At 48.3% G+C, this 27,198-nt stretch overlaps 2 protein-coding genes across 6 annotated transcripts in view; both read left to right on the top strand.

Annotated features, from left to right (window-relative positions):
* Positions 1-1,140: 1,140 nt before the first annotated feature.
* On the top strand, positions 1,141-19,993 carry TMEM39B (transmembrane protein 39B). Of its 5 annotated transcripts, none has more exons than XM_047870666.1 (9): positions 1,141-1,265; positions 2,949-3,075; positions 3,584-3,803; positions 4,424-4,507; positions 4,827-4,981; positions 12,282-12,618; positions 13,557-13,744; positions 17,997-18,117; positions 19,535-19,993. In XM_047870666.1, exons 1-9 carry the CDS (start codon positions 1,262-1,264, stop codon positions 19,775-19,777), a joined length of 1,479 nt encoding a protein of 492 aa, XP_047726622.1. In that variant the 5' UTR covers positions 1,141-1,261; the 3' UTR covers positions 19,778-19,993. The 5 variants fall into 5 exon arrangements, with proteins under 5 accessions (XP_047726622.1, XP_047726621.1, XP_047726623.1 ...); XM_047870665.1 differs by lacking the exon at positions 1,141-1,265 and adding an exon at positions 1,470-1,556; XM_047870667.1 differs by lacking the exons at positions 1,141-1,265; positions 3,584-3,803; positions 4,424-4,507; positions 4,827-4,981 and adding an exon at positions 1,470-1,556.
* Positions 19,994-22,774: 2,781 nt separating this feature from the next.
* The window catches only part of KPNA6 (karyopherin subunit alpha 6), a 66,219-nt gene continuing 61,795 nt past the window's right edge, over positions 22,775-27,198 (top strand). The window contains exon 1 of the mRNA XM_047870663.1: positions 22,775-22,917. Within this exon, the coding sequence (XP_047726619.1) occupies positions 22,914-22,917 (4 nt within the window). The 5' untranslated portion in view covers positions 22,775-22,913. The remainder of the gene's footprint in view (positions 22,918-27,198) is intronic.

Genomic DNA, 27,198 nt, shown 5'->3' with positions numbered 1-27,198 from the left:
GATCTGAACCGAAGCCAGATGCTCAACCAACTGAGCCACCCAGGTGCCCCTGACCTTGCCGTTTCTTAAACACATTAGCTGGGTTCATACCTGATTTTTTTTTTTCCCTCTGCCCAGAATACCCGTTTTCTCTGGATATCTACATGACTAACTCACTCATTTCCTTCAAGTGTTTGGTCAAAAGTCACCTTCACAGTGAAGCCTACTCTGACTGTCCTGTTTAAAATTGCAACCTCCCATACCCCTCTCCTGTTTACCCCCACAATTATTCCCTCCTGATATACTACCGAATTTACTAATTTTATGTCCATTTCCTCCCAGTTAACTGTAAGTATGAGTATCAAATATCTACTAATTCATTCAATTAATTGAATATTGATGTCTATTACGTGCCAAGCACTGTGCTAAGCCATGGAGCTACCAGGTGATTAAGACAGTTTACAGGTCTTGTGAGGGAAGAAATCATAACACTTGGTAACAGTACCTTATTTACTGAGTGTTTCCTGTGTTAAGTGCTTGCCATGCATCCTAATAATAATGATGGCTAACATTTTTAAAAACAGACCCTGTTCTGCGAGCGTTATCTCATTCAATCGTCACCAAGACCTATAAGGTGAATATTACGAGCCTCATTGTAAAGAGCAAGAAAAAAGATTTCAAGGCTCAGAATTGGCAGAAGCAGGATTTGAACTAAGGTGGTGGCAGGAGAAATATTTAGGATTTAGGGTCAGCAAAACTAAGTGAAAGGGATTGGGGGTCGAGGGAAACGACTCCCAGGTTTTCGCTAGGGTGGACCAGAGAACAATAAGTCCAAAAACAAATGAAAGCCCAATTTGGGACGCGTTGAATTTGAGCCGCCTGGGGGCCACTCAAGGATACAGTCCATCTCGCTCAGGAGCCGAGAGACGGTTCCGGTCCCCTCCCTCCGGCCTGAAGAGACGGTGGGAGAAGGCACGCAAGGGAAAAGCAGGAGGTGACTTCCCTCCCTCTGGGGTCTCCTGAGCAGCAGCTGCTGCAAGGGCGTAGGGGACCTAGAGACAAAGAGAGCGCGCAGGCACCGCCTTTGTCCGCGCGGCCCCTTTAAGAAGCGCGTTCCCAGCTTCCAGCCCGCCTTGTATGCAAATTTGGCGGCCAGGCGGGAGCGCGCGACTGATACCCGGGGACTAGGCTGCGGCGGTTAGTCCTCTCCCGGCCGCCGTCGCCTCCGACATATTGCCCGCAGGAGCTGCGGCGGCGGAGCGGAGAGCGCCGGGGGGAGGAGATGGGTGAGCGGAGCGGGTCCGGTTCGGCCGGGGAACGGGCAGACGTGGGGGTCGGGATGGCCAAGCTGCTGATTGCTCCCCCACGCGGACAAGATCCCGGCGAGGGAAGGGGGAGGGGATGCGGGGCACAGAGGGGCCCCGCCCCCTCCTGTCGCTTTGCAGGGTGGGGCCTCGGTTATGGGGGCGGGGCATTGGCGCGGTAGGCGGGGCTTCTAAAAGGGAGAGGGCCCATGGGGGCTTGGGCTTTGGTGAAGACCCGCTCACCTGGGTTAGAAGCGGGGACGGGGCGTAGCGGTAGGCGGGGCCTTACTGCTGGGGCGGAGCTCCTGGCTTCTAGGCGTTTGTTCGGGGGCGAACTTTCTGGGTTTTCGGGCTTTGCACGAGGGGCGGCGGGGCGAGAAGACCTTCCGGACCTAGGGAGCCCATTCTGGAGCCGCGCTTCTGGGCAAAGAGAGCTTTTATTGGCTTGTGGGCGCGTATTCTGGGCTGACAACTGTGTGTAGGCGGGGCTTCTGGGCCTAGGGGCTTTACGTGGGTGTAGAGCTTCTAAAGAGAGGAGAGTGGGTGTGGGCAGAGCTTTTGGACTGAAGGTGCATATGTGGGATGTTTTAAGCCAGGTGTGATAGTGTATGAACAGAGCTTCTGGGTTGGAGGCTGACTGGGGGCAGAGCTGGACAAGTACTTTTTGGAGACACGTGTGAGAAAACCTCCCGAGCTGGGAAGCTAGGCGAGTGCAGGCTCTGTGCTAGGCGAGTGCAGGCTCTGTTGCCATGAGGTGGTTTGAACAGGGCTGTAATTTTGATTAGGACTGGGGTGGTGCTTAGGACCTTTGTTCAGGGCTTTTGTGCAGGATTGGTGCCTGGGAGTTTGGGCTACACTGACAAGCTTAGAGAAATAGGGTTTGGGTCCACAACCACAGCATTCTCCCAGAACCCACATCCTTGACCCTGTCCTCAGGTCCTGGTCCTGACCATGAAACCCCAGGATGCCTACTGAGCTGGATCTTGGGCTCTTGAGAAAAAGACCTCAAGGGTGCCCAGAATCATAAGCCTAGAGAGGCTTATAGTATCTGAACAGGACAGCGTACGCCAGAGCTAAGAGCTCAAGCCTCAGACCCACAAATTACCCGTGACACAGTGTAAACTCAGTTTCCTAATCTGTGGGAAACCTATTTTGCTGGGTTCAGCCACTCATCAAGACAGACTTATAGAGCACTTAACTTTATGCTGGCCTCTGTGGTAGGGGGAGGGGATACACAGTGAAAAAGACAGCTAAAGTTAATGACCTCACTGACTTTCTGCTCTAGTGAGAAAGACAATACATATGTTAACAAGTGAATACGATAAATTCTAAGACTGAATTGTGAGAAAAGTAGAAATAAGAGGGTTATGGGGGCAGATGCTTAAAAAATGGCAGTCAGGGGAGGGCTCTCCAGACATGATACAGCAATATAAGAGGTAGCAACAAGTTTGGTTTGCTTAAGGGGAGAAAGGACAGGATGGCCGAAGCTTGGAGGCCAGGCAGGGAATGGGAGATGAGGTTGAAGCAGTAGGCAGGGGCCAGATCAGAGGTCTCTGTGATTAAATGATAAAACGAGACTCCAGGTAACTGGTAGCCAGTATCATTGCTGTTATCCTTGATATATGCCCTCCGGCTTGAGGATCTATTTTATGTTGAGTCCCACAGGAGGACGAAGAGGTCCCAACAGGACATCCTACTGTCGAAATCCACTGTGTGAGCCAGGATCGTCAGGGGGCTCTGGTGGGGGCCATACTTCCAGTGCATCAGTCACCAGTGTCCGCTCCCGCACCAGGTAAACCACCTCTGTGTCTTGCCCCTCACTGTGGGCTCACGGGGGCAGTATGAACAAAGCTCTCTCTCACTGGGCTCTAGGATGTGATACTCCAGATCCCAGACGGGGGCTTAGAGTGCAGTGAGCAGCAAAAGACCCAGAGTGGTGGTCACTTGGGCAGATGCAGAGGGACATAGTATAGTAAGCCCAGTTACAGGATTCCACTTACAATTCTGCTCCTGATTTTCTGGTGGCTTCAACAAGTTGTCTCCGTTCATTGGGCCTCCTTTTCCTCATCTGTAAAATGGATCTAATAATTCTTGCCTTCCTGGGGAATGTTGGAAAGCCTGAATAAGATTAGGGATAGGAAAAGTCTCTGTCGGCTCCTTTGTCTGACAGGCAGGATTAGGACTCCGTGTTTGCCTTGTGCTGCTTTTCTGACCCAACCTCACCATCCTTTGCCCCAGAAGCCCTTCTTGGTGGGGTTCTCAGGACAGCTCCTGATGTTTTTTCCCTCCCCACCTCCCAGGAGCAGTTCTGGGACGGGCCTCTCCAGCCCCCCTCTGGCCACCCAGACGGTCGTGCCCCTACAGCACTGCAAGATCCCCGAGCTGCCAGTCCAGGCCAGCATTCTGTTTGAGTTGCAGCTCTTCTTCTGCCAGCTCATAGCCCTCTTCGTCCACTACATCAACATCTACAAGACAGTGTGGTGGTATCCGCCTTCCCACCCGCCATCCCACACCTCCCTGGTAGGTGCCCAGCTAGGACCAGCTGTGTGTGTGTGTGCGCGCGTGTGTGTGTGTGTGTGTGTGTGTGTGTGTGTGTGTGTGTGTATGACGTTTGGCTTCAGTTTAACACAGCTTACCGAGTGCCCTGTACATTTGGCCTCATGCCGGGCATAGAACATGTAGAAGGAACAGAAAATGAATGATTCCTGAACACTCACCCGAATTGCTCAGTACTGCGTTAGGCGGTTCAAAGGTAGTGGAGATAAATCGGATAGATTTTGCCTAAAGGAAGGCAGAATCTTAAGTCCTGTGGGGGAGAAGAGCCACAGGCATACCTGAGTATTTTAAGGAGTGGAAAGGTCTCCGTGTAGAAAGAGAGGTTCAGGGACCGGAGCATGGGTGATCAGAGCAACAGGGCTCACACACCACTCTCTTATCTCCAGGGACTGTCCCACTTCCCTCCTCTGGGTCCTGTTCTACTCCTCTAGGTAATTTCCTGGTCTGACTCAGCTAGAGACTTGTAAAGGTCGGAGAGTGGGGATAGTCCCTGTGGAAAGGACCGGGCAGGGGGAGGTGGGTTTGAAAAAAGCCCGTATATGGGCAGGGGGCCCACGTGACCCCCAGCCTCTGCCCCCTGACAGAATTTCCACCTGATCGACTTCAACTTGCTGATGGTGACCACCATCGTTCTGGGCCGCCGCTTCATTGGGTCCATCGTGAAGGAGGTGATTGGGTCCTAGAGGATGACCGGGGACTTGGGAACTCGCCTTTCCCCTGGGGGTACCAAGGAAACACGCCTAGCCCTTCAAGCCCAAGGCATTTTCCTTGGGGCTCCCTTTAAACTTGGTTGAAGAACATTACTCACATCCCCTTACTCTTGGAGTTTCCTGGGCACCAAGGAAAAGCATTCACCTTGCCAGGTTCTGTCCGGCCTGCTGCCCCATGGTTCCCTGGGTGGGATCACAGGTCACGCTGGGTGGGATTTGGGCACAGTCCCCGTGGCCTATCCGAGGCCCCATCCTGTCCTATCTCGCCCTGACCCAGGCTTCTCAGAGGGGGAAGGTCTCCCTCTTTCGCTCCATCCTGCTGTTCCTCACCCGCTTCACCGTTCTCACGGCAACAGGCTGGAGTCTGTGCCGCTCCCTCATCCACCTCTTCAGGACCTACTCCTTCCTGAACCTCCTGTTCCTCTGCTATCCGTGAGTACCCCTCACTCCACCCCTCACTGCCTAGCACCTGGCTCCTGACCTCTGCCCTGAGTGTGGCTGGGTCAGCAGGCCCCCATACCTGGAAGACTCATGGCAGGGCAGCAGCAATATCCTCTCACGTTGTCTGAGAACATCCCCCTGAGACTAAGGTGATTAGGTTTTTGCAGGAGCAGAAACTGAGACAGCAGGCCTAATTTACCCAAGGTGCCACCAAGGGGGAGGTCAGAATGGGACTCAGATCTGAGTGTATATGCCAAAGGAACAGATCCTGATAGGGGTGCATGGGCTTTGTCTCCCTCTCTCTTTCTTCTCTCTCTGGTTCTTTCTCTGTCTTTTTTTGTATGTTAATGTTTATGTAATCTCTCGGTGCCTCCCCCAGGTCTGTGTGCATGCGAGCACCTGCGTGTGTGCATGTCTCTCTGTGTGGGTGTCTATGCATGAAGTGTGTGTGCATATCTACACGTCTGTGCGTGTATGTCAGTCTTTGTGTTTGTTTTGCTCACTCACTCCATCTCACCAGAGCCCAGATTATTGAGGACGGAAAGACAGTGTCTAGAAAGAGCCCAGGACTTCCCCCTTCTGACCTAGAACCGGGGAGAGCTTTGGCAAGATGTCCACGCTGGCTGTTCTTGGGGCAGGCTCCTGGCTGCCTGGGCATTTACAATCATTTCCCAACCCCTGGGCTTTCTGGTTCATGAACTTCCTCAGGCTGGGCCATTTCTGTGTCCCGGCAAGCTTCAGAGCTGGATACTCCTCCCTCTGTACCTTGCATGACCAAAAGGGCACTGTCATGGGAGGAGCCCCATCACACTTGTTTCAGTTATAACTAGTGTTTAATTATAAGAGTGACACATGTGTCATATAAAAACATTAAACTTTACAGAAGCTTTTAATGTAGAAAATGAAAGTCCTATATAACATCAGTCCTCCAGAAAACCATTATTTGCAGCATATCCTTCCAAATTTTTCTGTCCGAGCATACACACGTATACTTTTTTTTTTTTTAACCAAAAAGGAATTAAACTATGCATGATATTGTACAATTTACTGCATTTTTTTGCATCATCATATAACTTGGGTATTTTTCCATGGCGATGCATACAGGTTTGCCTCATTTTTTTTTTTTTTAATTTTTTTTTTCAACGTTTATTTATTTTTGGGACAGAGAGAGACAGAGCATGAACAGGGGAGGGGCAGAGAGAGAGGGAGACACAGAATCGGAAGCAGGCTCCAGGCTCTGAGCCATCAGCCCAGAGCCCGACGCGGGGCTCGAACTCACGGACCGCAAGATCGTGACCTGGCTGAAGTCGGACGCTTAACCGACTGCGCCACCCAGGCGCCCCTGCCTCATTTTTTAAAATAGCCTATAGTATTCCACTGTGTAGATTTTTCACAGTTGTATTTGTCTTCTATTGGTGCCCTTTTGAGGTGTTCCTAGCTTTCCCTATTGGAGACCGTGAGGTAGGGAACATTCTTTTGCATACATCTTTGCCCACTTGTCCAATATTTCTGTCAACAGGTTCCGAGAAGTAGAATGACTGTACTGAAAGGTGCAGTACATTTTTGATAGATGATAACAAATGGTTAGAGCCGTCAATAGTCGCCTTAATTTTCTCACTTTCTGATTGCTATCCAGTGAATCCATTCTCTTTGGGTACAGGTATCATTTAGTATTCATACTTTGCCTTTTTTTTTTTATTGTTATTTAATGTTTAATTTTTTATTAACATAAGACATACATAGCCTAACAAATCAGTCCAGTAGTGCTAAAAAGCTTATGATGAACAACAGCCTCCAACCCCACTTTTTCGCTTTTTATTTATTTATTTTTTAAGTGTATTCATTTCGAGAGAATGAGCACGAGCGGAAGAGGGGCAGAGAAAGAGGGAGAGAGAGAATCCCAAGCAGGCTGTGCACTGTCAGCACGGAGCCCGATGCGGGGCTTGAACTCCTGTACCATGAGATCATGAGTTGAGCTGAAATCAAGAGTCAGACACATTTAACTGACTGAGCCCCCCAGGCGCCCTACTTACTAGCTTACTAGTCCCACTTCTCCAAAGCGATCTCTCTCACTGTTTCTGACCTTCAGTGTTTTTTGAGTTACCTCCATAATTCTAGTATCTTTGTGCCTTTATTCCTTTCAAAAATTTATCATTGATTTTATAGCTGGATAATAGGTTTACATAGTTAAAATTCAAAATGTATAAATATGTGTAAAAATGTATAAAGAATATAGAATGAAGAAGTCTCTCTTTGGCTCCTGTCTCTTAGCTACCCAGTTTCCCTTCCAAGAGGTAACCACCAGCATTTCTGGTTTCTTGTATATCCTGGAAATAAATGTTTTATGCATATACAAGCACATCATACACACAAATACATACATTGATTCCCTTCAATGACAGGTGAAGATTTACTTAATTCACCCTTCCATCCATACTATTCCCAGTATTTGATAACTTATTATTTTTCTATTGATTATCTTTTCCAATAATATCACTATGCCTGTATTTTTTATCTCATCAACAATAGTATCTTAATCCCTTTAATGTAGACACTAATGTTAGGAACTCTACCCTTCCACTTTTCCTCCCCTCTTCCTCCTCTCACTTCCTGGCAGCTATACTCTTATGTTGTTAAGCTTGACATTCACATTCTCCTATATAACCACATTTAAGTCTTCCATTCTTTGTTTAAGGTTAATTCTAAAAGCTAAAAAGCAATAAGTAGCCTTGATGTTATTATGAATATGAAAATACCATTCACTTCAGGACCAAGTAGTGTGCATAGATAACGTTCCTTCTCTGTGGTTACTGAGTTATAATCTTGGACCTCTTAAAAAAAGAAAGTTCTTCATGTCAAAGTCAAATGGTTTCTCTTTTCTTACATTCCATCAATTGCTTAAAATCATGCCACATTTTAGTTTGCTTCGTATTTAGATTGTAACTTTCTAATATAGGCTCTTTTTTTTTCCTTGGAGTTCTAATTGCCTTTCTTTTTTCTTGTTGACAAAAGAGTGATGGGCCTTCAACATATCCTCAAGTTTATCCAGCCTCTCAGTCATGCTACCTGTTGCCTGGAGTCCATTTTTCCCCCTAAAGACATCCTTCCTGGAGCCTTCCATCCTCCTGCTCCAGTCTGGAGTGGTTGCTCTTTAGGCCTGCTGTACAGCTCTCAGCCTGGGACTTCCCTTCGCTGCCCTCCTGGGTTGGATCCACTGTTTCCTGGATCCCATGTCTTCTTTCTTGGTTTTCTCCCTTATTTTGCTGGAGTGCGTTATCAGGTAATTTCCTTAACAATGGGTGTGGGAGGTATATACATTTAGAGGCCTTGCATGTCTAAAAATGTCTTTATTCTGCCTTCATACTTGATTGATGGTTCAGCTAAATGTAGATTGCTAAGTTCAAATTCATATTCTCCCAGAAGTCTGAAGATACTATTCCATTGTCTCTAGCATCCAGTGAGAAGTCTGATGCCAGTTTGATTCCAGTTCCTTTGTAGATGACTTGTTTTTTCCTTTCTAAAAGCTTTTAGAGGTAGCCTGTTTGTCTTTTGATTAGTTGAAATTTTATAAGGAGGTGTCTGGTGTGGGACTTTGGTCAGTCATCGTTATCTGTACTCTAGGACTTTTTAACCTGGAGATTTGGCTATTTCTTCAGATCAGGGAAATTTTCTCCTATTATTTCTTTGATAATATCTTCCCTTCCATTTTTTCTATTCTGTCTAGGACTTCTGTTCTTAAGGTGGTAGACCTCATAGAGTGATCATCTGTTTCTCTTATATTTTCCCTCATATTTTTCATCTCTCTCCCTTTCTCCACCCCCCCCCCCCCCCATCCCCGTCTTTCTTCCTCTCTGTCTCTCTCCCCCCTTCTTTCTCCTCTCTCTCTTTTTTTACTTTGCCTTTAGGGAGATTTTCTCAACTTTATCTTCCAGCTTTTTTATTGAGTTTTTCAGCAGTCAAATTTTTTATCTCTCAGACCTCTTTCTTGTTTTCTGATTGTCCTTTTCTCATAGCATTCTGTTCTTGTTTTAAAAATCTCTCATGTTCCCTCAATTTTGTCTTTCCACTGGGGTCGGTCTTTCGTTTCCTGCTGCTAGGTTTCTAAGCATCGTTAGTTTCTTCAGTTGTCTCTTTACACTTACAAATGAAGGACTGAGTAGGTTGGAGCACACTTCCTCTCTCTCTGCCATTGTATATATGAGTGGGAGCTTTGGCCAGGGATTCTAACTATAAAAGCAGGACACACAGACTGGCAGACTTTGCTTTAGGATAAGTGAGTTGTGCGCCCCCATAGGCCAGAAACCAGGGTGAGGGGGTTATCCTAGGATGCCCCCATTAGAGATCTCAGTTCTCCCCAGGGTAGTTTATTCACATTCTTTACAGAAGAATCCTTCAGGGTAGATTGTGTGAGGTGAATAAGAGAATAAATGGACTGACTCTTATAGATAAATACAGATCTTTGTTTAATCCCATTTGTTCAGTCCTGCTGCTCACTTCTACCCTTTATCAGATGTGTCTGCTTCAAGCCAGAGTCTCTCTTGGGTCACTGGGCAGATAAGCTCCTACCCCCAGTACAGCCCTCGCAGCATATTCTAGACCTATGCCATCCAGTTGAGCAGCTTCCAGCTACCTGTTATTATTGAACATTTGAAAGAAGTTAGTTTGAATTGAAGTGTGTTGTTGTAAGTGTGAAGTATGCATCAGATTCTGAAGGCTTAGTACAAAAAAAGAAAGTAAGTAAAAATCTCATTGGTAAATAATGATGCCATGTTGAAATGACAATATTTGGCATATATTGGGTTAAGTAGAGCATTAACATTAATTTCATTTTTTTTCAAAGTGGCTACCAGAAAATTTCAAATTACATACGTAATTCTCATTATATTTCTGTTGGACAGCGTGGCTCTATTGATGGCTTCCTTCCTCCTCTGTCAACATGTTTCCCTCTGCTTTCTAAATTTGTCAAAATCACTTGTGAACCAGTAACCCCACTCCCATTCTTTTTGCTGATATGAATTTATTACCTACTTTTATACGGTCATGTCTTGAGTGGAGGGGGCGAGAGGGAATCTGCCATCTTGCAGTGAAGCTGCTTCTAACTTGTGACCCGTGGAGCAGTCACTTGCTGTTGCCAAATAACGTAATTGTATCTGCTGTCCTCCTTGGAGGCAAAACCAGGGAGATTCTTGAGTACTTGCCCTTAAATTTGAGTCTGAATCCCTTGTATCTCCCTGATCCTATCGGTGCTCCACTCCTTCGTTCCCACAGGGTATCCTGAAGAATATTTTGGGAATCCCATTACAGTCTTCTTTTCTGTCTCTCTTTTCTAAGCAAAATTCTAAGACAGAATCCCTGGTCTCTCTTTTCTAAGCAAATGTTATGGATCTTCTACTTTGGGTCAAACACCATGCTGGGTGTTGTTACAAGGTTTGAAAGAGGGTATTTATGAAAACACTAGGTGTAATACCTGAGTGTAGAGAATCAGTACAAGCTATGTAATTTAAAGCAAATTAAGGAAACTGAGGCTCATAGAGATGAAATAACTTGCCCTAAATCAGAGTGCTAGTCAATAGCAGAGCTGGGATTTTAATCCTGGCCTGTTTGACCCTAACGGTTATGCTGCTGACCACGGTTCTCAAAGTAATCTTACTTAACCTTATACCAGGGAGAATGGTAGCATCCCCATTTAAAAAAAATTTTTTTTTAACGTTTATTTATTTTTGAGACAGAGAGAGACAAAGCATGAATGGGGGAGGGTCAGAGAGAGGGAGACACAGAATCTGAAACAGGCTCCAGGCTCTGAGCTGTCAGCATAGAGCCTGACACGGGGCTCGAACTCACGGACCGCGAGATCATGACCTGAGCCGAAGTCGGCCGCCCAACCGACTGAGCCACCCAGGCGCCCCTAGCATCCCCATTTTATAGACCAGAAAGCAAAAACCCAAAAAGGCCAACTGCTTACCCAAGGATACTCATGTATTCCTTCTTGGAACATCAGGAAAAAGGAAGAAAAACACTACTCTGGGGAAGAAAATGTAGCATTCTCATTGGCCCTAACTCGTAGGGGCAGCCCAGGGACGTTTCTGGGGCTGTGTCTGAGGACCTGGGGAAATTGACAAGCCCCAAGCTGAAAAAAGGAACACTTCGAAATAGCACCTACTACACTGTTCCATGGACACGTGCTAGGCTAACTTAGCTACTTTTCTCCCCCTACATATTTATTTATACTTAAAGTAATCTCTGTGCCCAATGTGGTACTTGAACTCACAACCCCAAGATCAGGAGTTGCATGCTTTGCCAACTGAGCCAGCCGGGCACCCTGGCACTTAGCTACTTTCTATAATTATCTACTCTCCTGGCCTTTAGGTCTATCTAGTTCCCTCCTCAAAAGATACCAGCCATACACTCAAAATACCCCACACTGAGTAGCACCAACTCTAAGGGTACTGCTCAGGGAAAGGGATTTGTACTGTTCAAGGGCCCATTTCAGTGCTTGGCACATAATAGGCACACGGTAAATACTGTCCCTGAACTGCTTTCCTCCACAAGCTGAAGAGCTGCCTTTAATGTATACAGCCCTAACAATTTAGACCTCTTGTGGTACCGCGTCCGTGTTTTGTTTTGTTTTGTTTTGTTTAAGCTCTGTGCTGAGTGCGGGGCTCGAACTCACATCCCTGAGATCAAGCGCTGCATGCTCCACTGACTGAGCCAGCCAGGCACCCCTTGTACCTTTTTTTTTAACTAATGAATTACTCTTAGTATTTGTTGATTATGCGTCTCGGTCTTTGGTACCAGACAGTTCTGGGTTTGAATCCCAGCTCTGTTGCTTTCTTATCATTGGGTAAATTTTGGGAATCCGCTTCACTTCTCTGAGCCGCGGCTTTCTCAAAAGGGTACAAAATAACCGTACCTAATGCATAGTGTTCTTAGGAGACACAAAAGAAGAGAACGTGTGTGAGGCACTTAGTACAGTGTCTAGAGCATGGAGTGTGCCTAAGGAATGTGGGCTGTTAGGATCACTGTTGGTCAGCAATAGACTGTGAGGCAGGGCCTTGTCTCCTACTTCCTACTTTGTTCCCGACGCTCGGCACAATGCTTGGCCTGCACTCGATGCCAATACGTGTGTTGAATGTCTTACCGGAGGATGGCTGTATAGAAGTATGGGTAAATTCTCTCCTCTGAGCAGCCGGGAGAGCTAAGGCCCAGGGAGGAAAGAAGATTCCCTCCGTGGGTAAAGATTGGGATCGTGGCCCATGGGCAGGCCTACCCTCACCACTGTCTTCCCCAGCAGGTTTGGGATGTACATTCCGTTCCTGCAGCTGAACTGTGACCTGCGCAAGACAAACCTCTTCAGCCACATGGCCTCTGTGGGTCCCCGGGAGGCGGTCAGTGGCCTGGCACGGAGCCGGGACTACCTGCTGACGCTGCGGGAGACGTGGAAGCAGCACACACGGCAGCTGTACGGCCCAGATGCCATGCCCACCCACGCCTGCTGCCTGTCCCCCAGCCTCATCCGCAGCGAGGTAGAATTCCTCAAGATGGACTTCAACTGGCGCATGAAGGAAGTGCTGGTCAGCTCCATGCTGAGTGCCTATTACGTGGCCTTTGTGCCTGTCTGGTTTGTGAAGGTACGTAGCTCAGCCCGTGGGGTGGGGATGGGGTGGGGAGCTGCCCCGCAGGAGCCCTCCCCCTTGCATAAATAACTGGACCGTTTTTGACAAGATTCCCATCTGTTCTCTTGAGGGCTAGAGTGACCGCTACCTCGATTTTAGAGTAGAGAGCACAAGGCTCCCTGAAAGGGAGTGGCCTGCGCAAGGTTACCCAGCCAATGATTGGGACATGATATTGCTGTTCATAATACTTGATTGATAACAAAAAGCAGTGATGTTGTATTTCACTGTGGCTGTTTTGGCACAGGCATGTCACAATGTCCAGCTTCATCAGTAAGTAGGAAAGCCAGGATTCATCCAGACCTGAATGACTCCAAAAGCCTGTGCCTTCTCTCTTGCTCGTCTGGCCTTCTGGGAAGGTACCTCCCCAGCTGACAGTAGGCTGGAAACATTTCTCCAGGGGTAGACTGCGCTGAATGATTTGAGGCTGAGAGGACATAATATTTCTTGAACACCTACAATGTGCTAGAGCTTTCAGGAGTGTGATAATCCCCCTAACGCCTCTCATAGGTGGTTGGTAGCTATTCTTATCCTCATTTAACAGATGAGGCAGCTAGAGCACAGAGAAGTGAAATGGTTTGCCCAGCATCACATAGTTAATAAAGCAGCAGAGTCAAGATTTGAACTGATGTCTGTTGGACCCCGGAGTCTATGCTCTGGCTCAGAGTCGTAGGCAGCGGGAGCAGTTTTTATGTAAGAGGAGCTTGTGGAGAACTGAGTAGTGGGCACAGGGTCTAAGCCCATGATTAAGCCTTCTTCGTTAGGTATTTGATCCTTGGTCTCAGGCCCCCACTGAGGGCTGTCCTGGTTTCCGAGGCAGACAGAATCAGGGAAGGGGGAGGGAGGGAGGCCATTATGGACATCCCAGGCCTTAACCCACCACCCCCTGCCCCCAGAACACGCATTATTATGACAAGCGCTGGTCCTGTGAGCTCTTCCTCCTGGTGTCCATCAGCACCTCAGTCATCCTCATGCAGCACCTGCTGCCTGCCAGCTACTGTGACCTACTGCACAAGGCCGCTGCCCACCTGGGCTGCTGGCAGAAGGTGGACCCAGCGCTGTGCTCCAACGTGCTGCAGCACCCGTGAGTCGCCCTGCCCTTCTCTGCCCAACCCCGGCCCTCCTGGTCAGTGTCTGGAGTTAGTCCCCTCCTCCGTCACCAACTCATTCATTCAGTCAGCAGGTGGTTGTTGAGCACATCTGGTGTGCTGGGCCTTGTGGCCAGAGGAGGGTATGGCAGGACCCAAGGCAGACATGTCCTCTGTCCTTAGGTAACTTGCAGTGTGCTGGAGATGTGAGGAGGCCAGGCAGTAAATTCACAGACTCGTTGACTTTCTCATTTGCTGACTGTTCTTTATCCAGCTCGTTGACCAATATGCTGTTGCATTCATTCATTGCTTCTCTCCTTCTGTCCCTTGCTCACTCATCCATTCAATCATTAGGTCACCTCCTTTCCAGCAGGCATTTACCTCTACCGAAGCCATAACCAGCCTGGTGCTATGTATTGGACAGAGGAGCTTAGACTTTGACCTACAGGCAGAGGGGGGCTGGGGGGGTTTTGAACAGTGAAGGAACCCATTCCATCTGTCTGGTCAGAGGAGATGTGCTGTGTTAGCCCTGACCGTGGTTATGGTGAGCCCTGGCCAGGGAAGCAGAGCCACAGGGAGGAAATGACTGAGACAAGGTCCTTAAGGAGTTCACAGTCTGGTGGGGGTGACAGCCGTACACAAATCGTTAGGATGATGGGCCGAAAGAAGCCCAGCTGCAGGACGGCCCTGCAAAGGCAGAAGTCACCTGCTCAGGAGCCCTGAGGTGCTGGGCCGGCCTCCCCTCAGCCTGGCTCGTCCTTCATGGTGCCTTTACCGCAGTACTTTTCGCCCAGGTTACCCTAATTTTCCTGCCTGCTTTCCCCCAGTAGACCGGAAGCTCCTTGAGGCTGGGCCCACCTGAATCTTATCTGAGCTGTGGGCCGAGCACAAGGTGTGGCAGAGAAGAGGCCCCCCAGACAGATTTGTAGGGGTAGGCCCACCAAGAAGCAGAGATGCAAAGGAAGACCACAGAAGCCAAGCTTCCTGATGTTGGCTGTCAATGCTAGTTAGGGACCCTCCCAGGCTCTGTCCAGGTGGTCCAGGAAAGGGGATGAAGATTGCCAAATGGGCTCAAAGGGGGCTTGGCTAGCCATAGCCTCTGAGGGGAGCAAGGAGTAGAAAGATAGAATATAGCTAAGGGGCACCTGGGGGGCTCAGTCAGTTGAGTGTCTGACTCTTGATTTTGGCTCAGGTCATGATCTCAGTGGGGTCATGGGATGGAACCCAGCATTGGACTCCACGCAGACCGTGGAGTGTTCTTAAGATGCTCTTTCTCTCTGCCCTTCTCCCCTGCTTATGTGTGTGCGCGCTCTCTCCCCCCCCCCAATAAAAAATAAAAATAAAAAATGAGAAAAATAAGAATATAGCTGAACATGAGGGAGGTACCTGTCTGTAGCTCACCGTGGTCCACAGAGAAGACCCAGGCTCCTGCACATGGCTTCCCAGCCGCTACACTGGGTCCTGCCAGCCTTTTCTGCCTCATCTCTTACCATGCCTCCACTCATACTCTGCCTTAGCCAGACCAAACTGCTTCAGATCCTCAAATTCTATATGCATGTGTGTATCCAGGGTTTTGCACATGATGCTTGTTTTGCCTGGAACACCCTTTCCAATTCTTTTCCTGATTAATTCCTATGCATTCCTTAGCACTTTGCTTTCCTCCAGGAACACTTTCCTCACCACCCAGGATGGGTTTGGCGCCCCTCCCCTGTGTTCCCACAACCCCATAATATCATGATCATTGCACCTAACACTCTGCTGTGTTTGCTTAGTTACTTGGCTGTTATTCCAGGAGTAAAGCTCCCGGTCGTCAGGGTCCTTGCCTGTCAAGTACTCAGCCATCTCACTCCCAGAGTGCCTGGCTTATAATAGGGCCACAGTAAATTTTTGTGGTTCGTGTCTAGTCTTTTTATAAGGTAAAATTTACATATAGTGAAATGCATAGATCTTAAAGTGTATAGTTCTTTGAGTTTTGATAGTCATATATGCCCACGTAGCCCACATCGAATCAAGATGTAGAACATTTACAGCCTCTGAAAATTTCCTCCTAGCTTTTGCCAATGACCGCCCCCTCACCACCACCACCCAGACAACTATTTTTCTACATCCCTTCAAAACTAACCATAAGGGGGGTGCCTGAGTAGCTCGGTTGAGCATCTGACTCATGATTTCTGCTCAAGTCATGATCCCAGAGTCTGGGGATCAAGCCCCACATCGGGCTCCATGCTGAGCATGGAGTCTGCTTAAGATTCTCTCTCTCAGGGTATCTGAATAGCTCAGTTGGTTGAGCATCTGACTTCGGCTCAGGTCATGATCTCACGGCTCATGGGTTCGAATCCCCCATCGGGCTCACTGCTGTCAGCACAGAGTCTGCTTTGGATCTTCCGCCCTCCTCTTTCTCTGTCCCTTCTCTGCTTGCACTCTCTTTCAAAAGTAAATAAATCTCAAAAAAAAAAGATTCTCTCTCTCTCTCGGGGTGCCTGGATGGCTCAGTTGGTTAAGTGTCCCAACTCATGATTTTGGCTCAGGTTATGATCTCACGATTCGTGAGATCAGGCCCCACATGCTTGGGATTCTTTCTCTGCCCCTCCCCTGCACACACTTTCTCTCTCAAAATAAAAATAAATAAACATTTAAAAAAAAGATTCTCTCTCTCCCTCTGTCCTTCTCCCTCACTTGTGCGTGTACACGTGCTCGTGTTCTCTCTCAAAAAACAAAAATTTTTTTTTTTTTAATAAATAAACTAACCACAGGTTAGTTTTGGCTGTTCTACAAGTTCATGTAAATGAAATCGTGGGTTCAGTTTCTTTTTCATTCAGCACATCCCTGTGAGTTTCGTCTGTGTTATTAGGTATAATGTGATAGCTGGTTTTTCTTTTTTGTTTTCTTTTTTTTAAGTTTTATTTTTTTTATTTTGGGGGTGGGGCAGAGAGAGAGGGAGACGCAGAATCTGAAGCAGGCTCAGACGCAGGGCTCAAACCCACAAGCTGTGAGATCATGACCTGAGCTGAAGTCAGACGTTTAATCAGCTGAGCCACCCAGGTGCCCCTCTTTTTGTTTTTTTGTTTTGTTTTGTTTTGGTTTATTTTGAGAGAGAGTACCATGCAAGCAGGGAAGGGACATAGGGAGAGGGAGAGAGAGCATCTCAAGCAGGCTCCATACCTAGCACGGAGCCTGATGCGGGGCTGGCTCTCACAACCCTGAGATCCTGACCTGAACTGAAATCAAGAGTCGGACGCTTAACTAACTGAGCCACCCAGGTGCCCTGATAACTGGTTTTTAAGTGAATGAATCAACAGGGTAGGAATGAGATAGAGTTTTTTGTAGACAGCAATTCTCTGTCCTCTGGCCCAGGACCCCGGGAGTCCCTGTGATATCTGGCAGAACACTGGAAGAACTGGAAGATCCCACCATCTCAATCACGTGCTTATTGAAGTCCCTCTGTGCCAGGCCTTGTGCCATGCCCTGAGGTCGTAGAGATGAATTGTATACCATCTCTTCCGTCAAGGGTTCCCAGATTAGTGAGGAATACAGGGAAATACATAAGTGATAAAACACTGGGGAAAGTGGACCAGTAGCAGGAGATTCAGGGAGCAGTTGAAGAATGCTGAACTCTGTGGGGAGTTTGAGGAAGGCTTTCTGGAGGATCCTGAGTTTGGAAAGAGCTTGCCAGAAGGATACGGCATCAGGAAGTGCAGTTCAGTCGGAGGGAGAGACTTGCGCAGAGACATGAAACAGTAAGCTGTGCTGGAGGAATTAGAGACAGTTCTGAATGGCTTGTGCCTGAGCTGTGCGGTGGGAGTCACGGAAGGGCCTCAGTGGCAACACCACATCCTTGGGGACTTGACTCCGAGAGCACTGAAAACACTTAAGGGGGTTCGAGCAGAGAATAGGCTCAGCTTGGTGTTTTACAAAGACCACTCGGGCAGCTGTGTAGTAGACCAGATGGAGGCTAGAGGTTAAGAGCAGGTGAGGAAAATGCACCCGAAGAGGGAAAAGGGTTTTCTGGACAGTCTCTCAGACATGAATGACAACTCTAGACCCTCTGCCTCCCAGTGCAGTGAATTTCTCATGATTGTTACCCCATTTTACAGAGGAGGCAGCTGAGACCCAGAAAAGGAAAGTCACTGTGTCTAAATGATAGAAATGGGAGTCGGGGGCCCTGGTGATCACGCCAGGCGCAGGCTTCTGGTACCCCCTTTTGTGGGTGAGCTGGGCATAAGGGGCACTGTTGGGCTGTGCCTCCAGGTGGACGGAAGAATGCATGTGGCCGCAGGGCGTGCTGGTGAAACACAGCAAGAACGTCTACAAGGCAGTGGGCCACTACAACGTGGCTATCCCCTCTGACGTCTCCCACTTCCGCTTCCACGTGAGTCTCCTCCCCTGGGAAGGAGGGGTGGGGCCTGATCTGGAGAGCAGGAGGATCCCGGACAGGAAGGTGATGTCCTAGCAAGAGACAGCTATTTTCAGCATTTCCCAAATCCAGCGGAAACTACACACTGTGCAGCACAAGGACAGCCATACCAGTGGTGACTTCATAAGTGCAGCTCACTTGGTGGCTGATCCTTGAAAACATCGGGTGGAGGCGGGGAGGATGATACAATAAAAGAAGAGGTTCTCAGTGGCGAAAATAAGAACTATCCCCATTCCATATGGTGCGCCAGGCACAGTGGTAAGCACTTGCCGTGCAGCCTCCGTGCAGTCTTCGCCTGTGTGTGAGAGAAACACCACGGCTCTCCCCATTTTCCGAGACTGAAATTGGCTCAGAGGGTCTAACTCGTTAAAGGGTGCCTTGCTCGGAAACTTGGGATCTGATGGTCATGACTCCTGGACTCAGCATTATGGAAAGGGTTGCTCAAAATCAATGAGGCTAGTGGTCTCCATTTTATTTACTTATTTTACTCTCAAAAGCCTTTTTTCCAACACAGTCATAGACTGAAGTCTGGTATATAGGACCTCCTGGCACTACTCTATTTGAAAGAGTTGGAACTCCCTTCAGTTCCCACTCACCACTGCTATAGCCCCTAAAAGACCTCCTCAGAACCCAGGGTTCCAAGGAACACAGTTTGAGGAATCATTGATCTGGGTCATCTCTTCACGGTAGAGAAACCCGAGGCCCCGACAGGAAAGGGACTTGCCCAAGGTCCTGTAGCCTGTCAGGTTCAGAACTGAGCCTGGCATGCTGGTTTCTTGGACTCCCATTTCCTGCCACTTCTCTTCCCATCCTTTAAGTAGCTCTTGAGGTCAGGTACCTTGGTCCCTGCAGAATTGAAATTCCCTAAGACGTTGATTGCACTTTGGAACGGATGAGAACATTTTTCTCGAGTCCCCACACTCTGTCTTCCTTTGTAAATACCAGGTCAGAGTGAGGTGTCGCCACATGCCCTAGAAGCTTCTGGCCTAGATCGGGATGCTACCCATGAAGAAGTGGGTTTCTCAGACTGTAGAGTCTATGATGACTTTCCATGCCTGTGTCGTAAGATTCTAATTTGTTCAGGCCTGACTATACCCAGGAGGATCACATATAAAAAGGTGTCGATTATAGACCAGAAAAGGTTTGAGGGAGTAAGCGAAACCTCTCAAGAAAAGCTTCCCGGAAAAGAAACACCACAGGCAGAGGCGGAGAGGTGGCAAAGTCCGTGCCCAACCTCACAGTCTTCCTCTCCATCCAAGTCTGTATGGGGCCCCCAGAGCTTGTCCCCTTCCCTGGCCCACCCCAAACCCCCATCCGGCAGGCAGGTTTCTCGAACATACTTTCCAGTCCCTGCCTACCCTTTCCTGGGCAGTTCTTTTTCAGCAAACCCCTGCGGATCCTCAACATCCTTCTGCTGCTGGAGGGTGCTGTCATTGTCTACCAGCTGTACTCCTTAATGTCCTCTGAAAAGTGGCACCAGACGATCTCCCTGGCGCTCATCCTCTTCAGCAACTACTATGCCTTCTTCAAGCTGCTGCGGGACCGCTTGGTATTGGGCAAGGCCTACTCCTACTCGGCCAGCCCCCAGAGGGACCTGGACCACCGGTTCTCCTAAGCCCCAGGGTGACCCCAGGGACAGCATCCAGGCTTCAGCCAGGAGCTCTCTGGGAAGGGGCTGTTGGGGAGGGTTGGGTGAGGGAGCAAAAAAACACAAAAACAGACAAAAAAAAATTGACCAGAGCTTTGTATTTTTGTTACATACTGTTTCTTTCTTTGATAATTGATGTGATTATGAGGGGGGAAAAAAGTCCTATTTTTATACTCCCATGAAGCCTGTGTGTCCTGTGTTTCTTTCCCTTCTTGCCTGTCAGGCAGAGAGCAGAGGTTAGGATTCTGGGCCAGTAAGCCCTGTGTGTGGCTTCTGGGGTCCTCATGGGTCCTGCCTTCTCCAGTGGAGAGGAAATGAGGCACCAGAAGTCATGGTGTTTACGGCTGGCTGAATGCTGTGTATCAGACATTACTCTCGTGTGTATTATAAGCCTTGTTTCAATCCAACTTTTATGTCAACCCTAGGAGGTAGGTACTGTCACTCTAATTCTATAGGTGAATAACAAGCTCAGAGAGCTATAGCAACTTGCCGAAGGTAACACAGCAGCCAAAAAACCCTCCCAAAAGACAACACCACTATCCTCTCAAAATGTGATGTCCTGATTCTCTCAGCATGCAGTCACTGAGACCCTGCTCTGTGTCAGGTGCTATGGTAGACAGGACGCCAAGACAGAAACAGACAGGTCACACTACACTGGGATGGGTGTTAACAGTTACAGGACAGCAGCACAGGAGAGAGCATGTTTAATGCTCTAAGAATTTCTTGAAGGAGGGGACAGTCTGAGTTGTCAGGCACTTTCTAGGTGGGCAAACTGGGGGAAAGGCACTTCAAGCAGAGTAAAGGAGACATGTAATACATGTGAGATTTGGAACATTCTGGTGTATTTGGGGCAGGTAAGCAGAATGGTTCCTAGAGCAGGAAGGATAGGGAACAAGGGGTGGGGGTGGGGTGGAGCTGGAAAATTTTGCAGGAGATGGATCAGGGTGGACCAATGGTTCTAGGCCAGGGAGGGTGTGTAATCAAGGTCAAGCGCTAGAGTGGAAACAAAGCTGCTTGGAGGACCACCTGGCTCTTACTGGACAGGCTAGAGGGCTCATACTGGGAAAAAAGGACAGTCGTAGCCACTCATCTACTCTGTTTCCTGAGCCCTTTTTGGCCACAGGATATGCAGATGAGTCTGTGGCGGTGTATGGGAGACAAATATTGCAACAAAAACTTTTTGGTGTCTGTTGAGGAAGGCATCATACTGGGTAAGCATGAGACAGATAAAAAGGAAGATGTACCTTAGACAACCAGGAGACAGAAACATACCTTGTAAGCAAATCAGAGTACTGAGTGCTGAGGAAAATGTGTGTCCAGGGCACTGGGGAGCAGAGGATAGGTACCCAGGCTCTGTCTGGAAAAATCTGGTTTTTTAGGGAGGGGAGAATTGAACTGGATCTTGAAAGTGAATTTGTTCACCCTATGGTCAAGTGGGAAGGGAGGGCATTGCGTTCCAAGCAGGGGAAACAGCATATGCAAAGGCACAAAAAATGCATACTTGGGGAAAGGGGTTCCTCAGATATGAATGGAACCTGGGTGGCTTAGTGGAGAAAGCCCAAGAAGTGAATAAGGACCAGCCTGTGTGTCAGATTGAAATGTTTGAGCATTACCTAAGGGCAGACAAGTAACTAAGCAGAGGAACAATCTGACAAATTCTCTGCTTATTTAAATCTGATTGTTTAATGTTTACTTTGTAAGTACCCATGCCGCATATGCACACACATGTGGGGTAAGCAGAGAGAGCGGAAGAGAGAATCCCAAGCAAGCTCTGTGCTGCCAGCCTGGAGCCTGACACAGGGCTCAATCCCACAAACGGCAAGATCGTTACCTGAGCCGAAATCGAGAGTTACAGACAACCAGCTGAGCTACACAGGTGCCCCATAAGGTCTCTGCATTTTGGAGATGGTGGGCACAAGTGGGAGAATCTGGACACAAGAGACCTGTGAGGATCTGGCAAAATAGACCAAGAGAAAATGAAGAGATCTGACCTTGAGGAGTGGAAGTAGGAAGAGAAAGATAATGCTCCCTTTCCTGGCCCTGAGTTCCGGATTGGCTTTTTGAGTTATTTCCCTTAATGGCCCAGGCACAAGCCAGGCACACATGTAGAAGAGGCAATTTGTTGTGGCAGGACTTGGAAACCCAGGTCCCTCACTCTGCTTCCAAAAGACAGTTCCCTGTGGGCCTAGTGACTTGAAGATGCAGCCTTACCCTGTTTGTTGAGGTGGGGGACAGGAGGGCTGGCCTGTCATGCAAAACGGGAGGTCTGATGTGTACCAGCCATAAATCCCATGATTCAAAAGGCACGTGAACGCTCAGAGCCTCAATTTCCTCATCTCTAAAAAGGGAGATGATATCCCTCACTTTGTGTAAGTCTCAGGCCTGTTCATTTGTTTGTTTATTCACTAAACTATTTATGGAGCACATACCATGTGCCAGATACTGGGCTAAGCGCTGGAGGAGATACCATGATGAACAGTGCAGAACCTACCACTGCCCTCAGCTTGCTGGTGGGGTGGGCGGGGGAGAATGAAATCCCACGGTCAGCTAGAAAGCCCTGCATCTGTCTCCTTATTTTTCCATTTGTCTCCCAATAAAGTCATGATCTGGTTTACTTTTGCTTTCTTAATTTCCTTATCTCCATATCCTTAACCAAATCTCTTCCCCCTCTCCAGGTGATCCCTCACTCACCTCCAGCTCAGGGTCTATGATTGGCTTTAACTACGGAGAGGAAGGAATGTGCTTCTGGGAAAAAAATTTTTCAAGGAGAGGAGGCTTCATTATACAGAGGAAATAGGAGCAGAAAAAGCTCAGAATTCCTGAACACACTTGACTTTCTTTAGTATCCCTCCTAGTTATCTCCCTCCACCACTCCTTTTATAGTCCATCCCTATTCCCCGCCTTCAGTAGCTGCGGTCTCTTTAAGTGCGCTCCTCCCCGTAAGCTAGGCTGGGGGGCGGAGAGCGCGTTTCTTCCCGGGGTTGAATGTTAAGTTGTTTGTCCGTTTCGGGCTGCCGTCCTGCAGATCCGCCATATTGTCTGCTGAAGCTACTGCTGAAGCTGCCGCTGCTGCCGCCGCCAAGTAGGAGCGAGCGGAGCCGCGATGGGTGAGTAAGGACACCAGGCAATTGGGGACTCGAGCTGAGACACTCCTGGGGCGTGGGGCCTAGCGGGAGCCTGTCTCCGGTCTGCGGAAAATGTCTGAGGCCTCTCCAAATAGGTGTGAGGGGAGAAGCCAGGCCGGGAGAGCAGCTCAGGCCAGTTTGGGGCCGGGCTAGGGCCCCTGCGGGAGCAGTCTTTGGGGGCTGATTCCGGGAGCACCTTGCCACGCCTGGAGCCCCCACGTGGTGGCCTTGGGCCGGAGCCCTCGCGTTCCCAGGGGCTGGAAAGGGGCCGACCCTCCGGCCTGCGCCGAGACCGCGGCTGGGGGGACGGGCGCCCGGCGGCAGGCCCGGGCGGCGCTCAGGGAGCCGTTTCCAGGCGTGTGTTTGACCGACGCGCATCTTGACTAGATTCGGGGCTCCTCTGAACTCGAGGGAAATCCTGCCTACGTCGCGAGTAGAGTCCTCTGGTGAGGGAACGCCAGGCGAGCTAGCTCCAGGCCCGTAACGAGGGGCAGCCATGCCGAAAGCAGCCTGGGCCGCTGAAGGCCGGCAGAACTTCCCGAGCCGCGGGCGGAAATGGGGTGGTTCGGTTGGACTCAGTGACAGCCTGGTAGTAGAAAATCACAGACCGAGACCTCGGAGCCATGTGTGGTAGATCGGGACTTCAGGTTTGTGGGTCTGGCACTGGTTAGGAGAAAAGGAGCGACCTGTTGCTCTCTCTGAAGGGACTCTGGCGGGCAAGGCCTGTGCTCAGGGATAATACGATGGCGAAGTCTTTGGACTTAGCGACAGAACCATCAGTGAAGAGATACTTCCTCTTAAGCGTTAAAATCGATTCATTTTGCTAAACTCTTCCTACGCGCGGGTATTGTTCTGACTGCTTTACATGTTACGTTTTGCTTAATATGCACAAGCTAGTGAGCCAGTTACTACTGTTACCCCTGTTTTACAGGTAAGGAAACTGAGGCTTAGAGAGAGGTAAAGTAACTTACCCAAGGTCATACAGTTAGTGGCTATACCCCGGTGATCCAGACCCCTAGGTTATAGCTGCAGTTCTTTACGGCTTGGCCCCCTAGTGGTTGGGCTGGAAAAGGGGGAAGAAAGCTTTTAACCCTGGGCAAAGTTGTAAAGGTGTTTTTGTGTGCTGGTGTGCCCACTTTGAAATCTTTAGTCTGAAGAAACTGAAAAACTACAAAGTAGATTGCTAACTCCAGCAGTTGTGTGTGGAAGGGAGTGTTAAATGAGGTTCTGGGATTTAGTTTTGTAAGATCCCAGATCCTGAAGAAACAAATTACTCCCTTGAGCAAGGCAATGACTTTTTATTTTATTTTATTTTTGCAAGGCAGTGACTTTAGAATCAGATCTGGGATTATAATCCTGCCTGCCACTTTCTAGCTCTCATCAGTTAAATATCAGATATTAAGAGAAGTCACTTAAATATCAAATGCAACAGTGCGCATAGGAAGCATGTAGCACAGTTCACAGTAAATGTTATTTCTCTTCCCTTCTGATCCTTCCTTTCCTCATCTCTAGAAGGAGGGGAGAGAGTGTTACCAAGATGTTTGAAGACTAAATAAGATAACAAGTGTTTAGAAAACAGCCTAGTAAGGGCTCTGCAGGCATCAGAACAGATTCTTTTCTACCTGCAGTAGCATTCCTTTCCCTTAAGCACTCTGGTTTTCAGAATCCAGTGTCAAGCCTGATAGGTTTGTCTAACTGCAGCTTTATGAAGTGAAACATTTGGGGGACTTTTATGTTATAGATTTCTGTCGGCCTTCAATTTTAGAAACACTTCCTTCAAAGGGAAGGAGCTAGTGTTTAGTTTATTAAGCGCAGTGAAATAAGTTTACAGATTGGGAAACTACCTTAGAGAAGATAACACAGCTAGTAAGCAGCAAAGCCAGACATGAGATTCTTACTCATTTTGCTGTACATAAACCTCTTAGAAGAGTTAAGGTGTGAACTAAAATTAGTCCTTTTCTGGTAGACTTTGAAATGAAAGTTATTTTTTTCTTTTTTCTTTTTTTTAATGTTTTGTTTGTTTTTGAGAGAGAGACAGAATACGAGTGGGGCGGAGGCAGAGAGAGGGAGACACAGAATCCGAAGCAGGCTCCAGGTTTTGAGCTGTCAGCACAGAACCCGACGCAAGGTTCGAACTCCCAAACCATGAGATCATGACCTGAGCCGAAGTCGGACGCTCAACCATCTGAGCCACCCAGGCGCCCCTGAAATGAAAGTTCTTATGTGGAGCAACAAAGCCTGACCAAGGTCCTGAAGGGGCTTTTTAGTATAGTCAGGTGGCCTTCTTTTTTCTTTCCAACTCCGTTTCAGATACCTCTCTCCTATCCCACTTGGTCTTTGCGCATGTCCACCTATTGGTGTGTGTGTTTTTGGCTGGTCTTTATACACATGATGTGAGTGAAACTAGTGTACGGATACATTTAATCCTAACATGGGATCCAAGGTGGTTTGGGTTATCCCCATTTATAAGTGAGTAAACTGAGGCTCTGAGAAGATTAGGTGACTTGTCCAAGGCTGGTGGTCTAGGCCCTTTGTGTGCTTGGAACACTAACACAGCCTGCACTACACCTCCTTGAATCTAGAACCTGCTGTGTTTCACTGCCTGTCAGACGTGCTCCACTCAGGCTGTGGCCTGTATCCTATACTGTTTGTCCTGTGCCAAACTTTATTAGCTTTAACAGACTTTTGTAGTGACTTTCACTGCCATTAGGAGCCCTGTGGGGGTGATGCTTGCAGCTCTGGAAGTTACTTATTCTGACCCTCCCTAGCAGAGACCACAGTCTTTTAAGACTAAGTCTTGGCAGACACTGGTAGTTTTATCAACCATTCCTGCCATTTTGCTAACCAGGAATCTGGCAGCCCCTCCCCAGCCCCAGGGATAGGTCTTGATTAATATAAACTATAAACCAATCATTGTAATTCTGTCTCCCTAGGCAGTGATTGATTTAGGCTTGGGTATGTGATACAGCTCTGGCTAATTAGATAGGAAGGGAAGCCTGAGGGATTTCTGGAAAAGCTTGCTTTCTTTCTTTCTTTCTTTCTTTCTTTCTTTCTTTCTTTCTTTCTTTATTTATTTATTTATTTTTTAAAATAATACTGATTTATCATTTTTTTTTCAACGTTTATTTATTTTTGGGACAGAGAGAGACAGAGCATGAACGGGGGAGGGGCAGAGAGAGAGGGAGACACAGAATCGGAAGCAGGCTCCAGGCTCTGAGCCATCAGCCCAGAGCCTGACGCGGGGCTCGAACTCACGGACCGCGAGATCGTGACCTGGCTGAAGTCGGACGCTTAACCGACTGCGCCACCCAGGCGCCCCAAAGCTTTCTTTATTTAAAAGAGATTTGTTAGTGGGGTGCCTGGGTAGCTCAGTCCCTAAACGTCTGACTTTAGCTCAGATCATGACTTCATGGTTCTTGAGTTCAAGCACTGCATGGGGCCCTGTGCTGATAGCTCAGAGCCTGGAGCCTGCTTCGGATTCTGTGTCTCCCTCACTCTCTCTGCCCTCCTGTGATTGCACACACGCTCTCTTTCGCTCTCAAAAATAAACATTAAACATTTTCATTTTTTTTTAATGTTAGAATTAATGTTTTTCTTTTCTTTTCTTTCCTTTTTAAAAATTTTAATGTTTATTTTTGAGAGAGGAAGAGAGACAAAGCATGAGTGGGGAAGGGGCAGAGAGAGAGGGAGACACAGAACCCAAAGCAGGCTCCAGGCTCTGGGCTGAGAGCATAGAGCCCAATGCAGGGCTCGAACTCACAAACTGAGATCATGACCTGAGCCCAAGTTGGATGCTTAACCAGCTGAGCCACCCAGGCACCCCTTTATTTCTTTTAATGTTTATTTATTTTTAAGAGATAGAGTGAGACAGAGTGTGAGCAGGGGAGTGGCAGAGAGAGAGGAAGACACAGAATCCAATGCAGGCTCCAGGTTGTGAGCTGTCAGCCCAGGGCCCAACACAGGGCTCAAACTCACGAACCACAAGATCATGACCTGAGCTGAAGTCTGACACAACTGACTGAACTATCCAGGCACCCCTGTTTTTATTTTATTTTTGAGAGAGAGACAGTGTGAGTGGGGAAGGGGCAGAGAGAGTAGGAGACACAGAATCTGAAGCAGGCTGTAAGCTCTGAGCTGTCAGCACAGAGCCCAGCACGGGGCTTGAACTCATGGACAGTGAGATCATGACCTGAGCTGAAGTCAGACACTTAACTGACTGAGCCACCCAGGCGCCCACCCCCAATTTTTTTTAAATAAAATAAA

This window comes from Prionailurus viverrinus, chromosome C1 (assembly GCF_022837055.1).
Source record: "Prionailurus viverrinus isolate Anna chromosome C1, UM_Priviv_1.0, whole genome shotgun sequence".
NCBI classification, from domain to species: domain Eukaryota; kingdom Metazoa; phylum Chordata; class Mammalia; order Carnivora; family Felidae; genus Prionailurus; species Prionailurus viverrinus.
The sequence above is the reverse complement of the archived record's forward strand: the minus strand, read 5'-3'. Positions and strand labels throughout refer to the sequence as shown.

Coding starts and splice junctions, on each gene's coding strand:
- TMEM39B (XM_047870665.1), top strand. CDS start 1,493: ATGGGGGCTTGGGCTTTGGTGAAGACCCGCTCACCTGGGTTAGAAGCG. Junction 3,804..4,423: donor CGCCATCCCACACCTCCCTG/GTAGGTGCCCAG, acceptor GCCCCCTGACAG/AATTTCCACCTGATCGACTT. Junction 12,619..13,556: donor TGCCTGTCTGGTTTGTGAAG/GTACGTAGCTCA, acceptor CCCTGCCCCCAG/AACACGCATTATTATGACAA.